The 17662-nt window shown below is 39.4% G+C and overlaps 1 protein-coding gene across 1 annotated transcript in view; it reads left to right on the top strand.

Annotated features, from left to right (window-relative positions):
* LOC147890914 (cytochrome P450 CYP72A616-like) overlaps positions 1-578 on the top strand; it is a gene marked incomplete at its 5' end in the record, with an annotated part of 4115 nt that extends 3537 nt beyond the window's left edge. Inside the window, one exon of the mRNA XM_087389117.1 lies at positions 33-578. Coding sequence (XP_087245243.1) covers positions 33-467 — 435 coding nt within the window. The remainder of the gene's footprint in view (positions 1-32) is intronic.
* Positions 579-17662: the final 17084 nt, after the last annotated feature.

Genomic DNA, 17662 nt, shown 5'->3' with positions numbered 1-17662 from the left:
TGGTTTTCTGTGAATACTGGTGGGTGTTGTAGGTGGGGATGGTGCTGAATGAGGCATTGAGGCTGTATCCACCTGCGACCGTTCTTATGAGGCAAGCATCCAAGGACATGAAGCTAGGAAAGGATTTGGTAATTCCTAAGGGGATGTCCGCAATGCTGCCCATCATCGTGTTCCATCACGACCCCAAGTATTGGGGTCCAGACGTCCACCAGTTCAACCCACAACGTTTTGCAGATGGCATCGCCAAGGCAGGCATGAATCCCACAGCTTTCATGCCCTTCAGCTTGGGCCCTCGCAACTGTTTGGGACAAACATTCGCCCTACTTGAGGCCAAGATAGCCTTGTCTCTCATCCTACAATGCTTTTGCTTTCGTGTTTCCCCTACCTATGTGCATGCACCCACTTTTGCTCTCACCTTACAGCCTGAGTATGGGGTGCAAATCAACTTCCAAAAGTTGGGCACGTGACTTATCCCGAGTACTCCAAAGAGCACACCTTCTCCTTCACTTTACTAGCAACCCCATATGCCTATTATATCATTCACATTCTTATATGTATAGGCTATAGTTTTACATTATGTCTTGTGTTGATATTCATATTTGATAAAATGTAATTTTATTGATGTGATTGGCATTGTTAGTATCTATGATTGATGGATAGAAAGTATGCATGGACTCATTTTTTCATGACTATGACTTCAATTGTATATGAAAATGATTAGTGCATGTGTGAAACTCAACCAATCAATACACCATGCATAACATGAAACTCCAAGAAGGTGATAGCCAAACTAAGCCAAAGGAGCTTAAGAATAAAGGATTATCTCTCCATTCTCTTAGAAAGCTCCTCCTCATCATAGCACTTGATCTAGAAAGGCTCTAGATCCTCGACCAAGTCATCATTATTAAAGTCTGCACAATGTCCATACAAATGTATCAACAAGTATGTGAAGGAAGAATTTGTATCAAGTTGTGGCCTTTATTTTTCCCTCCAACTATGTGAGGCCATGACATTGGCAATAAATTCCCATCTCACATCTAGAGGTGAATGGAAAGGGCAAAATGGCAAATCTAGGATTGAATGAGTATGACAAAACTTGATCAGAGGATTGTAAACATGTAGGTTCGAACCTTACTTCAGTAGGCTCGGTATCATGGCCCTGATTCAAAATCCAAACATTCTGAGATAAAATTCCGAGGGTTATAAACATCACAAAACTTCCTAATGGTATAATAGTCCAAGTCTCCTAAGTCACAATCAAGTATAACCAACCTATTTAGCCCCAAATAAGATGTATAGTGGAGAACATAAACTTTCCCATAAGCCATGCAATATAATCATGTCCTCTTTGTGCAGCTAGAGGAAATGCCAAATGACTCTAACCCATGTAGGATAGTGGGCATGAAGGGATAGATTCACAAGTTTCTCTTCACTTATAAAGAGCAATCCCTCCATGAATAAACAACAATTTCAAAAAATAAATATCATTCTATTTGAAAGAGATCTCCATAGTATCTTTGAAAAATATATTTGCAATGCTAAGTAATTTGATATCCCTCCCAATGAGATGCTAGTCTAAGGGGTTTGAACCTCTAATCAAATTTTCTCAAATTTTTAAGTCTTTATGCGAAAAGGTCAAACATTGGGATTATGCTTCTAGTCTTCTATATTGATGAACTCGTGGTAGTGATTTAGATGACCAATGTGTAGAGCACACAATACATCCACAATTAACTAGAATGACCAATACAAAAGTTTCCCCAACTGCATATTTCATTTTCTCCCCATTACCAAGAACCTAGTATATACAACTTGGTAATTGAGGGGGTGAATACATAAATACATATGTATTTACAACTTGATACTTGAGGGAGTGAAAACATAAATACATATGTAGTTGCATCTCATTTGCATTTCTTCCATTATTCATAGTGGGGGATTATTTTTTGTGAGCTTTGCATGCGAGCTTTTTTATTTTTTTGTGAGCTTTTTTTGAGTTCTGAATGGAAAGACATGAAAAGAAATACTAGAAACATACACCTTTGTGAGCTTAAGGGTTTCCTTGCTAACTCTATTCGAGCCTCAAAGTAAGAATTTTGTGTAATAAACAAAAAAGAAATGAAATTGGGGGACCCATGAGGCTCCTTCTACCAAATTCCCTCTTAAGCAACTTTTTGCTGCTCATTGAACTTTTGCTATCCATATGATTGATTCATTTTGTACACAAAATGATCAAGGAATGACTAATTGATATGATAGTAAGCATAATTGATGCACATGAGTAAAATGTTTAATAATACAACTAATAAATCATTGATCACCTTATAACCATTATGCACACCAATTATGGATCACCTTCATGTCACCATGAGCAAGAATAAACTTGTGTGATGGAGCCCCCAGAGCTCAGCTAGGGATTGTGTTGGTGTAGCCTTTTATTTTTTTGTGAGCTTTTTTGAGTTTTGAATGGAAAGACATGAAAAGAAATACTAGAAACATACACCTTTGTGAGCTTAAGGGTTTCCTTGCTAACTCTATTTGAGCCTCAAAGTAAGAATTTTGTGTAATAAACAAAAAAGAAATAAAATTGGGGGACCCATGAGGCTCCTTCTACCAAATTCCCTCTTAAGCAACTTTTTGCTACTCATTGAACTTTTGCTATCCATATGATTGATTCATTTTGTACACAAAATGATCAAGGAATGACTAATTGATATGATAGTAAGGATAATTGATGCACATGAGTAAAATGTTTAATAATACAACTAATAAATCATTGATCACCTTATAACCATTATGCACACCAATTATGGATCACCTTCACGTCACCATGAGCAAGAATAAACTTGTGTGATGAAGCCCCTAGAGCTCAGCCAGGGATTGTGTTGGTGTAGCCCTTGGCCATGCTCTAGGGCTCCTTTTTTTAATCTTTGTTTAGCACAATCTTCCCCTTCACGTGAAGCTAATAAGGATCCCCTTTCAGTATCATTGATTATGCTCTTGTCGAAATTATTGATTATTAATAACTACTAAGTATATATGTACAAACTATTGATATACAATGATGGTTGGCAAAACATAATGTCCATGTGTAGCATGATAAGTTTAAGCTCTTATGAAACAAAGAATTTTCAATTATATATATATATATATATATATATATATATATATATATATATGTATGTATGTATGTATGTATGTATGTATGTATGTATGTATGTATGTATGTATGTATGTATGTATAATTTTGACACTATAACATGAGAAATGCCTTTGTTCATATCACACCGATCATTTTGACTACAAATATGACCATAGTGGGAGTCGTATTGACTAAGTTATGGCCAAAATACAACTGGCTATCCAAGCTCCCCAAGCATGGCCAGGGGCTGCGCTCCCTCAAAAGCTTGGGGGGCTTGGATAGCCAATCTTACTTTGGCCATAACTTCGTCAATACGACTGCAAATATGGTCATGTTTTATTCAAAACTATTGGTGTGATATCAACAAAGCCATTTCTTATCTTAGAGTGTCAAAATTTGACATAATAAAAAAGTTTTGGGTTTAACTTTTCTAATGAGCACTTACAATTGGTAGTTTTTAGTAGAACTAGGAGGCCTTATTGGCATAGAGATTAGCTTCTTATCCATAGAGACCTCAAAGAGTATCTTTATAATTGTCTTATGAAATGGTTTAGAGAGCCCAAAGAGCTAGGTGGGGCTAGGACACCTTGTTGGCATAAGGGCTTTAATCAGCCTTAAGAGACCAAAATAGTATCTTCATGCTTTTCTTGTGACATGGTTTGAGGATTACATATATTGTCATCAACACTTGCGATTAAAGAGACATGAAAGGTCTTCAATATTAGGATCTATTACATTATTGGTCGGCATGCCTTGGTTGTAGTGCTTGCGTGGAATGCAAGTTTGGAATGCTTGCCTTTAAATACGTGATGCTTTTTATGCATGACCAAAAAGATGCTTTAAAGGCATGCTTCTAATCATTGCATTGGTTTGAAGATCAATGATTTGAATGTTTTTTTAAGAATTAATTTAGAACTAATTACCTTCAAATAAAAAATGCATCCTTCCAATCATTTCATTGCTTTGAAGATGTGCATGCTTCCAATCAGTGAAATGCTTCCAATTATTACATTGCTTTGAATATTAATGCATGCTTAGAATACTTTGAATATGGGACCACACAAGAATCTATAATTTGAAGCCCTTACCCTCTTTTTTTTAGCTCTCATTCTTACTCCATGTCCTAGAACCTTGCCAACTAACCTTACTTCTCAAGTGATCACGGATCAAGGGTTGTGTTATAAGTGTTCCTCAACATATGTGAGTCTTATATCATGTGATGTCCCCCAAGAATTGTGTTGTATAATGTTCTAAAAAATGGCCAAAAAATCAAGTCCCCCGAGCTTAGCCCCAAAAAATTTTGCAAAAAAATGAAAAAGCTCACAATCAAAGCTCGCAAAAAATAGACACCCATTCATAGCTAAGGGCAAATTTGAGGTATACCTTGTATTTCTTATGGTTTTTCACACAAAAATATATTGATGCAATTTTAAGTAAGTACTCAAAGAGGTTATGAACATCACAAGTCATTAGGAAAAAAGGGAGCTCATTTTGGGGCCTTTTAGAAGAGAGAGAAAATAGGCTCTCAACCAATCAGGAGTGGGCCAACGTAACGTTGAAAATTCAACAAAAGAAGATGAAAATAAGAAAAAGAAATAGTACTATATGTTCGTAGAAGCATGTCACATTAATGAGGTGATCTAATTTGAATCTTTTAAAAATTTATTTTTTGTGCAGAATTTGGTGATTCTGACACCGCAGATGCGTCCGGAACGGCCCAAAATCCCAAAAACGGCACTGGAAATGCTAGAATCGGACATCCGGAGGCCCGGAAACGGCCAAAAAAGGCCGAAAAGTGGGATTTGCAGCAAAACGCGATCTGGCACCTTTGGAAATTTCCAAAGGTGCCAGATCGCGTTTTGCTGCAAATCCCACTTTTCGGCCTTAATTTCCAAAGGTGCCAGATCGCGTTTTGCTGCAAATCCCACTTTTCGGCCTTTTTTGGCCGTTTCCAAAGGTGCCAGATCGCGTTTTGCTGCAAATCCTACTTTTCGGCCTTTTTTGGCCGTTTCCGGGCCTCCGAATGTCCGATTCCAGCGTTTCCAGTGCCGTTTTTGGGGTTTTGGGCCATTCCGGACGCGCCTGCGGTGTCAGAATCACCAAATTTTGCACAGAAAAGTGTTGCTCTTATATGAACATTGAATGTAAAGCATGTGAAAGAATATATTTATTCCTTTTTACACTGACATTTCTCATGCAAGTATCCATATTTTCTTGCTTTTGTAGAGAGAGAAAAGAGAAAATAGTGAATTTCTTACAGGGCCGCAAAATGAGCTCCCTTTTTTCCTAATGTACATAGCCTCTTGGATAATCACGTCCTTGAATTTCTCCCATGGATGTTGCACATATCACCCATTGGGAGTCCATTGACCTGGTAACCTAAGGTGGAGGAGCTGCATGTAGAGAAGTTTCCTCTGAGCTCATTGTAGCCTAAAATGGGGTAAAGTGACTATCATTTGGAATTCAATGCTTGTACTTCTTCGTTCTCTATGGCATAGTTATGTACCATGGCCAAGAAGAGGGGGATTTGCACTAGAGGTTGAAGGGAGCTTGGGCTGAAGTACAAAAAGGTAAAATGCAACAAGGAAAAGGAGCTAGAATTGTGGAAAGGGAGGTGGGATAGTTGAACAAGGGATCTTGCTGACAACAAGGAGAAAACAATTAGGCAAGATTTGAAAAGGGGGAGGGAGATATGTAGAAGGCAAAAGGAGAGGGTTGTGGATGCAAGATTAGGAGAGCAAGAGAGAGATGGGGAGGGGGCACAATAGGAGATAGAAGGAGGGGGTTGTGTAGGCAAAATTAGTAGAGAGGTAAGGGGCTATGTAGAAGCCAAAAGTAGGGGGCTATGTATGCAAGATTAGTAGAGGGGGAAGGGTTTGTATAGTAGCCACAAATAGGATACTGGGTACCTAATATTTTTAGAGGGGAGGGGACTATCTAGAAACAATAAAGAGGGGGTTGTGTAGACAAAATTTTCAAAGGGGGAGGAGTTGTGTAGAAGCCAAAAGTAGAGGTTGTGTATGCGATATTAGTAGATAGGAGGGGGTTGTGTAGTAGCTAGAAGTAGGGGACTATGGAGGCAAGGTGAACACAATATATTTGGGGGCTAATAAAGAGCAAGAAAAATGTAGGGGGAAGCAACCATGTAATAGAAATTAGGAGAGGGTTCAGGAAGTTTGTAGAGACTAGGAGAGTGTTTAGGTGAGGTCAACAAAGGGAATATGGGGGCTGACAACCAGTAGAAATAATGTAGAGGGAGGAAACTATATAGAAGACGTTAGGAGATGGTTTTGGTACATTTCCAATAGTTGATATGTGACCAAGGATGTCTTGTGTCATATGACCAATAGTAGTGGAGATGTGACCAATGTTGCCTTGTCCTATGTCACCAATAGTTGATATATGACCAAGGTTGTGTTGTGTCCTATGTGACCAAAGGAACAAGGGAAACCAGCTATGTTTTGCCTCCAAAGAAACAAATATCTCTTTACATTTATCTTCTACAAAGTAGAAAATACAAATAGTGTGCTAAAATAAAGTCAAGCGCACTTTTTTTTCATTCTAAAGGAAGTATTTATAGGAGTAACTGAGAGCAATGTATCAATGCACATGATATTTCTTTACCCATGACCCATTCATAGATGAATATACGATCTTGCCACGTATACAATGTGCATTTGAAAGGTAGTTGAAAAACCCCTCTGTAACCCCTTTTTAGATATTTTATATACCCCTATTGTGAATTTTGGGGTCAATAATTATATCCTTTCTATAAATCTAAAATTTAAAAAGCTTGTATTTTTTCCCTCCTCTTGTACATTTCAATGTAAGTTGAAGCGAACACTGCCTATGAGAACCAACATGTTGTACAACCAAATAAAGTACTTTAATTCTTATGTCAATGTACATGCATGTTTTACACCCATACTAATACCTAAGAGTGTGTATTTTCAACTTTGCATCTATGCAATTCCCAAAAACTCATGTATATGCTCCTCCTTTTTATTTTTGTTTCCCTTGCATGCTCCCAAACTTGTCACTATGTACCAGTGTTTTCAATGAAGTGACTTAAATCGGACCATGGAAAGAATGACACAAACATATAAGAATATGGCCAAAACAAGTTGATTTAATCTTATATTGAACTAGTCAGAGTATTTAGATCTCATTTATGTTCAATAGAATGCATGTACTAGCATTATGTTAATCTAATATAAGTGTTTATATTCAATATAAGACTATACATTTAGATTACTTAAAGATTATATATTATATGTTGATTCGTTGAGATTCTGCTAAGGGAATTGTAGATCCTATCAAGAGACCAGAGTGCTCCTAAGGCTAGATTTCTTAGAGACTATACATTATATGTTGATTCTTTGAGCATTCTACCAAGAGAATCATAGACTATGTCAAGAGATCGGAGTGCTCTTGAGACTAGATTACTTAGAAACTATACATTATATGTTGAATCTTTCAGTATTCTACCAAGGGAATCCTAGACCGTGTCAAGTGACCGGAGTGCTCCCAAGGCTATATTGATTAAAGACTATATAGTATATGTTGATTCTTTGAGCATTCAGCCAAGAAAATTGCAGACCATGTCAAGAGATCCGAGTGAACATGAGGATAGATTTCTTAGAAACTATACATTCTATGTTGATTTTTTAAGCATTCTACCAAGGGAATCATAGATCGTGTCAAGAGACCAAAGTGCTCGTGAGGCTAGATAGCTTAGAGACTATACATTATATGCTGATTCTTTGAGCCCTTTGCCAAGGGAGTCGCAGACCATGTCAAGAAATGAGAGTACTTCGAGACTAGATTGCTCAGAAACTATACATTCTATGTTGATCCTTTGAGCATTTTGTTAAGGAATCGCAAACCATGTCAAGAAACCACAAAGTGCTCTTAAGGCTAGATTGCTTAGAGACTATACATTCTACACTGATTCTTTAAGCATTCTACCAAGGGAATTGCAGACTGTATCAAGAGATCGGAGTGCTCCCAAGGCTAGATTGCTTAGAGATTATGCATTATATGTTGACTCTTTGAGCATTCTGCGAGGGGAATAGCAGATCGTGTCAAGAGACTGGATTGCTCCAAATGATAGATTACTTAGAAACTATGCATTAGATGACTTGACTCCCGTAAGCTTTCGGCCAAGAAAATTACAGACCATGTCAACAGATTCAAATGCCCTTGAGGCTACATTTCTTACATATTATGCATTAGATGGCTTAACTCTTATAAACATTTTGCCAAGGGACACACAATGTATTTCATAATGCATTTGTATAAAATTTAAAACTAATGGAATGAAATCATCAGTTGAAACACTAATAAAAATTTTAGAATAAATATAAACCAAATGTTCAAGTGTTAAAGAAAATAAAATAATTGTTTCAAAATATTCTTGCAACTTCAATGCAATGATTCAAGGCATTCTTCATCCTCTCATTCACTCAAAATAATTGGAATTTCTCATTTGATATGCTCATGCAATCAACAAATGAAAGCTATCACTATTTCTTTGCATGATTTCTTCTTTCATGAACTACATTCCAAGAGAAGAGGAAACACATGGAGGGGGTGACCAATAGCCTGGTCAGCCAGGTATAGGGCTGGCAAGGATGGTTCCAACTAGCCTACCATGCCTAGAAGAAAATAGGATAGGAGGGGTTGGACCCTACAATAAATGGTGGGCTTTATGCTTGGAACAAAGGCCTAGAAAGGGCCAATAAAGACCCTTATATAGGGCCCTGGTTGGGCTGGAAGGGGCAACCAAACAGTTAGTTTTTTCAGGCAGGCTAAGTCAATCATTCTGGTCTAGAAAAGTCGGCTATAACAAGGGGCCATAGAGGCCTATAAGTAGCCCTTTGGAAGGGCATTTAATCATCCAGCAGCCAACAAGTTTTGGCAGCAACAAGGGCAGCAGGAATGAGCTCATCTAAGGGCCTGTCTTCTAGGGCAGCAAGGTGTTGATGTCTTTGGACAAACAGTCTACATACACTCGAGGTGGAGCATGAAGGCTCGAGTGTTGAGATAGCTGACAGATAGTAGAAGTACCTTGTGGTAAGATCAAAGTACCATACTCTAGTGTGACTTTGTATCTATCTCTCTTTTATTTTGTCCATAGTTTTGGATGTAAATATATCTTTTTGGTAGCTTCTATATCTAGTTGGTTCATTATCTATTTATGAGACTACACATCTATGCGATGCACATTAAGTAAAGAATTTTGTGATTCCACACCCCACACACACTTTGTGAGCTCTTGGGCTATTCTATCAATCTTCTACTGTGTGTAACCTCTATTGATCTATCCATTTCTAAGACATTCCCACGTGGACTCTTTAGCGCCTTCCTAGTCATCCATTTAATCCCAACATGTATGTTCACGCACACCTCCTTCCTAGGCATATCCTAGGATCAATATAGTCCATGAGACCTTGTTATAACCTGGCACCTTGTCAAGTGCTTCCTGTTTTTTTGCATCAGACCCAACATATCTACCACAACATTACCACCAATAACAAGATCTCTTTCCAGCCCTTGTCTAGCAATCTTGATAATCATTTATTAACCCTTGTCTAATGCTCATATGCTATCACAATACACTTCTATTCAGGTCATTTTGGAGCACATGGCAGCTAGATAGCTAGCTAGGCACTAGCTCTTGCAAGGTGTGCCTGCACGACTGGTGCAAAAAAGTTGTTTCAGAGCTATTTTGGGGGTTTTCATCGCCAAGAACAACACTTTCATTACTTATGTAGCAATGTCGACCACTTGTGTGCATTTTTTGCAGCAATTCGAGGTTTTTGAAGGCAATTTTGACCTATTTTGAGGTTGTTGTTGCATCTCCTAGTTGTTCAAAGAGTGCTCCTAAAGAACCACATACAATAGTAGTATTTTCGAGGTTGTTCCTACCTTAGCTTCTTTTCATTGTGGGGGCCTGCTACAACATTTGGAGTTATTTAAAGAGCTACCTGATAAATTTTGGAACTCCTATTACATTTTGGTGCACCTACACATTTGTTGTAGCATCTCGATGTACTTTGGAGATGTTTTTCTGAGCCACTTCAAGACATACCTTTGCACTTGGTGCCTCTACAAGTACCTCTTTGAGGCTTTCATAGCCTAATCTCTAAGCTGCTCAACCTTGGCACTTTGCTTCTCGAGATAAGGGGTTGGGACAAGGATGATGACTGTCACATATGGGGAGCTAAGACTAACCATGGTGCAGACTCAATTAGGATTAGATGCGGCTCACCAAATGGCTTGAGTATGACTTCTGGGTTCAAACTTGAAAATGATCCATGGATTTGTGCCTTGAATGTCCTTGAAATCCAGGTCTGTGGATGGCATGTTGGATTTGGGTTTCGGGGATAAGACCCAACCCCCTCCTTCAATTTTGGACCTTGGATGTCTTTCGAGTTTCAAACTATGGAGCTTGGGGATTGAATCTTGTTTCAGACACTCGTTTGTATGCATGCACTATGGCCTCATGGGAGCTGACTTTGATCTCACCAATAGGTATCCCCCATTTTGAAGACAAGTTCTTGCAAACATGTTCAATATGAAAATAGATGATAAAAATAATAGCCAAGTAGATGATAGGAAATGTTGGACTATAGAAAAAAATAAAATTCTCAACTCTATGTAGAAGGATTTGGAAAATCATTGTTTCAATGCCAAAGAATACCCTAAACCAAAAGACACACCATTTGTAACTTAAAAAGTGCTAAAAACTAACATGCCCATTGGCTATATTCAAGAACTACATACATGAAGGGCTGAGTAGCACTAACTATCTTGATATATGCATGCTCATCTTTTTCCACCTTCACCTTTATTGCCCATGCGAATTGAAAAATTGTTCATCCGAGAGCTCCCTCATATGTATTTCTTCATTTTTTTAATGCCAATCCTTCCTCATACATCCTTCATTATTCACCTATCTTCTTTTGAGAGCTCCCTCATACGTCCTTATGTCTTCATTTTTCTTCTTCCAAGAGCTCCTTCATACATCCTTCTTCTCTCATGCAAGTCTCCATACATGTGCGTGATTGACTGAGAAAGGCAGAGCTAATGATAGCACCATAGATGTTTTTGTAGTGTGCTTGAGTAGACAGATTCGAATCTCTACTCTTTTGAGTATAAAGACAAGCTAATGTATGACCTTGGTAGAGGGATTCATGCAGCTGAACAATTCCTCGAATCCATTGGGAGAGCCTCAAAAAGAAATGTTCTAAGCTTAAAAGAATACTCTTAGCATGTGTTCGGATGTAGATTATAAATAGTCTTTGATCCAGATTTAGATGCATCTTTTGCTGATTTTCATGCATCCATTCAAAGCTTAAAAAAGCTGTGCTATGCTCTACAAGCAACCTAAAGTGATCTAAAATTAATTGGCACCAAATCTCCAGGTTTGAAATTGCTTTACTTGGATAAGGGACAAGATTAGCATCTATGTTAATGAGTCTCTCAATTGGCACTCTTTAATTCCCAAGGGACAAGATTAGCATATATGTTGATGAGTCTCTCAATTGGCACTCTTCGATTCCCAACAAAAATCTATCATCCTAATCTAGATTGGCAAGAGGACTCTCTACAAGCATTGCTATGGATTTCACAAGAAATTTCTTTTTGCTGCAGGTTGTTGAGGTCCTTGTTAGCCCCCCCCTTCTCCTTTGTGATGCCAATCAAAAGCCCTGTGCATTTTCACGTATCATGCTCAAGCCCTTTTAATCTTCTCATAAATTGATAGCATCGTGTGGCATAGAAGTGCCTTAATCAATAGCAGTATCTGAATTAGGCTAAGATAATTGGCAAATTTTATAGACATCACGAGTTTGTATATATCCAAAAAAACTACCTCGTAGTGATCATTTCTCTTTAAGCTCTTCAAGATGATGATTTTTGCAATGCCAAGCAAGCTCTTTAACCAATGTGGCAACAACTCTACGATGTCACATAGAGGATGACCACCAAGGGAGGTTGATGTTGCAAGGTCCATACAAAATCAATCACTCAATAAGGTTCATTGAACGATCAAATTTCTTGGAAGTCACAAACAAGCTAAAATCAATGTTAGTAATCGGACCAAAGGAAGAAAATATTGTGTCCTACAAAAAGAAAGCGCCATTGCAAGCAAGCTCACATGACCCTGCAGTGCGTATTAAGAGAGCACTATCTGAGAGATGCCAGAACTCAAGAATCTTCTTTTAGGTAAGCAGTTTCCAGCAACATTAGCTTGCAGTAAGGTCATTGTTGATCATCCATGCACCACCAAGATGGGTGATTACACTGATGAAGGGTCTCTCTCTCTCTCTCTCTCTCTCTCTCTCTCTCTCTCTCTCTCTCTCTCGTCAAAAAGCACAAGGAATCAATGCCAGCAAAAAGCCCATCAATGATCTGAGGCAAACATGTCAAAGGTATGCAATAGCATTAATAGGCAAAGCGTTAGATGCCCCAACCTATGAGTAATGCCACCTTCCCTCCTTGGTGTTGTGTTACCTGCTAAAGAAAGATCTTGAAGTTTTGAAGTGGATGGATGAAGAAACCCGTGGTAACCCTTTCACAAAAAATTCAGATGGCCAATGTCACTTATTCCTCTATTTTTATTAAATCCATCCTCTTACATGTTCATTGGGTTTGGTGTGTTACTTGTTTATCTCATTCTATTTGCATGATGTAAGCATTCCCATGCTTTTTTTCTCTATCTTTTGGATGGACATGACAATATCATGTAGTGGGAGTAGTGTGTGTGTGTGTGTGTGTGTAGGTGTTACATTTGTTTTTTGGCTTTTGTCATAGGTCTTGAAGGCTCTAGCTTATGGGATTAGTATACAATTGCATTTGGGGTGGCTTGATCAGTTGTTTATGCCTTGGAGTAGTCACATGCTTAGGAGCTTATTCTTTATGGTGCTTTCACAGCAGTTACGGCATGATAGTAGGTGAGAGCCAATCATGGGTCTCCTATTTTCTTTCTACTTTCTAGCATGTTTTCTTTCTACACACCTCTCTCTCTCTCTCTCTCTCTCTCTCTCTCTCTCTCTCTCTCTCCCTTCATAAGACTAGAATATACCCAATCTTATGAATTAAAATAAAAAAAGAAAAGAATGGGTCAGTTAGTCCATGGGTTAGTTAGATACACTAATGTGTAATATAATATAATATATATTAGAGAACCATAATGTCCTTGTTGTGGTAGTTACAAAAGTAGCCTTAACAATCCTTGTACATTTTCCTTATACTCCTTGAACTTAGGAAATACATCATTTTCTTTTCTTATCCATTGGGTGGGATCATGGCTCAAAGTTCCCAATATTTTTTGGTTGTCTCATCATCCAAGAATAACTTAAATTTTGAAAGGTTGCTCTTAAGGGGAAGGTGGAAGGGAGGGGATGAGGGAGAATCAATTTTGGAAAAAACGCCCCCATAGATAGAACATCATCCAATTAGAAATCTCTCCCCATGATTGTAAATCATGAGCTATGCCAAATTTAGTGCCACAATGCACCACATGTACCACTATAAGCAAAGCATTGTAGTTCCTAAATATTTTTGTCAAAATAGGTATAACAAGCAGCTCTAATAACTCTTCTTAGAGCATCTAGGAGCTACCATAGGTCTAAACCATGTGCCCACATTGGAGTTACCTAGCTGCTTGAGAGTTTCTTGGGTTCTCTTCTTTAAAAGATCCAGAAAGGATGTGGAGAGAGATTCTTCAATTATCATACACCCATGCTTAGGACCTGCACTTTTGTATGTGGGGTAATTCACATCACTAGGAGAGTTATGTGTCGATGCAAGTAAGGCTCCTCATCTTCAAGACTCTTTCCATACTTAATTGTCTTGTAGAAGGACCAATTTTAACCTTTTACTCTCTCCCAAAACTCTCCCAAACGGATCGCATAGTCCTCTCTCAATGGAAACAAATTTCAAAATTGACCTCCATCGCTATCCTCCTGGTTTTATGCTTGCACTTTCCCTACCCTCCTCCCTCCACAAAGCATGCATAGAGTAGTTGAGCTATCCATGTTGAAGCTGCTCATCCATCTTGAAAGGTGAAAATAGTTCGCTCCAGTACCTTTGACCTGAGCATGTTCATATTGTGAATATTGTGGATAGCTAGTGCTACTTTGGCCTCAAAGTTCTATTTTTCTACACCTTTTTATGAGCAATTCCTCTGACTTACAAAAGCACATGAAATACTCCTAGGGCGTTAACTCCCTTTAGTAAGAAAACCTATCAAAATCTTGAGTATGAGATGAATTTAACAATATGCCATGAGTAGAAATTATTCAAATTATTTTCCTAGCACATCGCTTGTAGTAATTTTATTAACTATAATTACGACTCTTAACATTCAGGTAATATGCTATTATCTTATCCATTTACAAGGCTTATTTTCGACGCTAAAATTCTCAGTGCTAATATTCTCGATGCTCTCAATCTCAATGCCGAGGGAAGGGCACATGTCCTCATGTTATAACTATTTGGAAAGGGAAGTGCACCGCCTCCCCACCCACACTATATGTGGTTGCATGCTCTCGATGTGACAGCAAAGAAATCCAAGATGGATGCAACATCAAAGGATAATAATACCTTTATTCATATGATTGTAGTCCATGTGACAATATTGTATAAACTGGAACGAGCATAAGTTATGATGTCTTGTGAGCATCGCATTATTTATGTATTTGTTTGGATTTAACTTCAAAAATATGGACATCACCAAGTCACTAATAAATTATCTCCCCTGTATTTATAGGAAGGATCAAGTCCTAACGAATCCTATGTCACGTCTCATGTCCGTGGTTTTGTTCATTCATTTTTTTCCTTTTAAAATTTGATAAAATGTTAGAATTCAAGTTGGATTTCAAGCTAGTAGTTACATGCTCGTCAATGATAAAAAGGCTGCCTACCACAAATCTAGCTTAATTATGTAACAATTGTGTACCCTACACTTTCAGCTAAAGCATTGAAACAAAAAGAGGAAAATTACTTAATGTGTTTTCAAATGTGTAACCTACAATCTAATTTGTTTTCAGCATGCCAAAGGCAAAGCCAGAAGGAAAAGAGGAAAATTACTTAATGTGTTTTCACTTGTGTGACCTACAATCTAATTTGTTTCGGGCATGTCAAAGGCAAAGCCAAATAATTTTTTTTGGGTTCTCTTATTATGGGGAATTGTGGAAGGGATGCTATGATAGAAGGGTAAAGTGAGAGGGGCTTTAGGGGTTGTCATAATCTAAGGATGAGGTTGTCACATCTCCTTTGACACGCCTCGTGAAAATTTCAAGATGTTAATTGAGTAACCTACAATTTCAGAGTGTGAGAAGACTCTAGAGCATATATTTTTTCATCCAAGGTCTTGTGAAATTTTCAAGATGTTAATTAAGTAACCTATAATTTCAGAGTGAGAAGACTCTAGAGCATAGATTTTACCATCCTAAGTCTTGTCCCTAAAGGGGAGAGAGAGAGAGAGAGATAGTCAGGGTGGGGGTGGGGTGTTGAGAGTTCACGCTCAACATCATGTGATCATGTGTGCATAGCACCATCACGTGATCATATGTGCATAGCACTAACCTTATAGAGTGCTATAAAGGAAAGGGTTAGATCCCCTAACCCTAACCCTAAAAGGGTTTGTATATATTCTATTTTTTCAACTAATTCTAGTGTACAGTTAGTCATTTGTGGTGTGCTCTCTAGCTGTGCCCTCTCTCCTCATCTCCACTCTTCTCCTCTCCCCTTTTTCATATTTTGTCATGGTATCAGAGCTCCCTTGCCTTCCGCTGAGGCATTGCGATTCTAGAGAGAGATCGAGAGAGATTGAGTGTTCTTTCACTTCCGTTGAGTGATAGAGAATTCCGTCCATGAGAGGTATTCTCTTTGAGTTTCTAATCCTTCTTTTGTGAGAGAGTGATCTTCTTCGAGAGACTTAGTGAGTTCTTTGAGAGATTTCATTGTGTGAGAGAGAGATTCTTTGAGAGAAAGTTCCATTGTGAGGGTTGAGAGAGATACTCATAAGAATTCAAGTGAGAGTCTTCTGTTCCTGAGAGAACTTAGGGAAATAGATCTTTGTGAGAGCTCCATCATTACGAGCTCCTTCAAGTCAGCTACAAAGCAAGCTACTCCTACACAGTTTGGCTCTCCAACTGCTACCGCAAGCAAGGCAGCGTGCATGTTCCAACAACTTCTATACATCTTTACGGGTTGCTTGCCATCCACGGGCCACGGCTCATCTGTAGCTCTTTGTAGCCAACCAACAGCAGTGACTACAGCATAGAGACCGTCGGGCTTTCTTGACTCCTGTGACACCTTTCTGAGCAACGGCTTCTATCTACGTTGCTGTTGCCTCAACTAGTCTTGGGTATCCTCTAGCACCGGTGGCCGACTCTCTGCCAACTGATGCGCCTCACGAGCGCACACAACCTACACGACCCAGTAGATTCCAGTTCGCAACGGGATCCTCCATACAATAGCTGCATCAACGAGGCCCTCCAAGCCATCTATAGCCGTGCTCCAGCGATCCACACGCTCAGCTCCTTCCAGGCTCCACAACATACTCCTACGCACCAAGCTTCTCCATATCGACTCTGCAACACAGTAGACCCAAGCTTCTAAAACAGCGCTCCAGCTAGAGTTCCAGCAAGCAACGAGCGCTCCTCAATGCCACGCCTTCTACCATCGATAGGCTGCTCGCTCAAGCTGCTCACAAAGGCCAGGTAGAAGCTCCTACCTACGACGACCAACGACGGTTCTAGCTCCTGTGCCATCTCCGACGACCGGCCACCTCTCCAAGCAACCACCGAATTCGCGACCTCCAAAGCCTTTAGGCTCTTGGCACCCGAAGTGCCCGCTTCAACGCCGATGCCAGCCAGCTCTTCATGCAAAGAGCTCCGAGGCCATCGACTCCAACAATGCCACTTGAACTACGGTCGACCTCCAAGCATCGTCGATCGTGAACCTCCGTTAGCAGAATCAACAGAATCTTCAACAGATTCCGGTCGCCCTCATAGCACCACGTGGTAGCGAGGGAGGATATCTTATCCTCAACCTCACCACAGAGGTATGGTCAATCAACTGACACGTCGCACTCTATCCTCCACGTGTCAATCCTATCTGCCACGTCATCAGCCTATCCACACTGCCACATCAGCAATCCACGTCAGCACTGCCATGTCATCACCGATTGCCACATCACCATCGATTGCCACGTCACTTGCCATGTCATCAATGACACATCATCAGCCATGTCACTTGACACGTCATCAGTGCCATGTCAACATTGACACATCAACAATCCACATCAGCACTGCCACATCATCGCCGACTGCCACGTCACCACCGATTACCACGTCACCTGCCATGTCATCAATGACATGTCATCAGCCACATCACCTGACACGTCATCAGTACCACATCAGCATTGCCACATCACCCTGCTGACATCATCTGTGCCACCTCAGCAGTCCAGTCAGCACTGACCTCTGCAGGCACAGTCCCTTG

The sequence above is a fragment of the Dipteris shenzhenensis genome, chromosome 18 (assembly GCF_047967505.1).
Source record: "Dipteris shenzhenensis isolate YYH24624 ecotype China chromosome 18, Dip_SZ_1.0, whole genome shotgun sequence".
NCBI classification, from domain to species: Eukaryota; Viridiplantae; Streptophyta; class Polypodiopsida; order Gleicheniales; family Dipteridaceae; genus Dipteris; species Dipteris shenzhenensis.
This window is presented reverse-complemented; position numbering and strand designations above follow the sequence as displayed.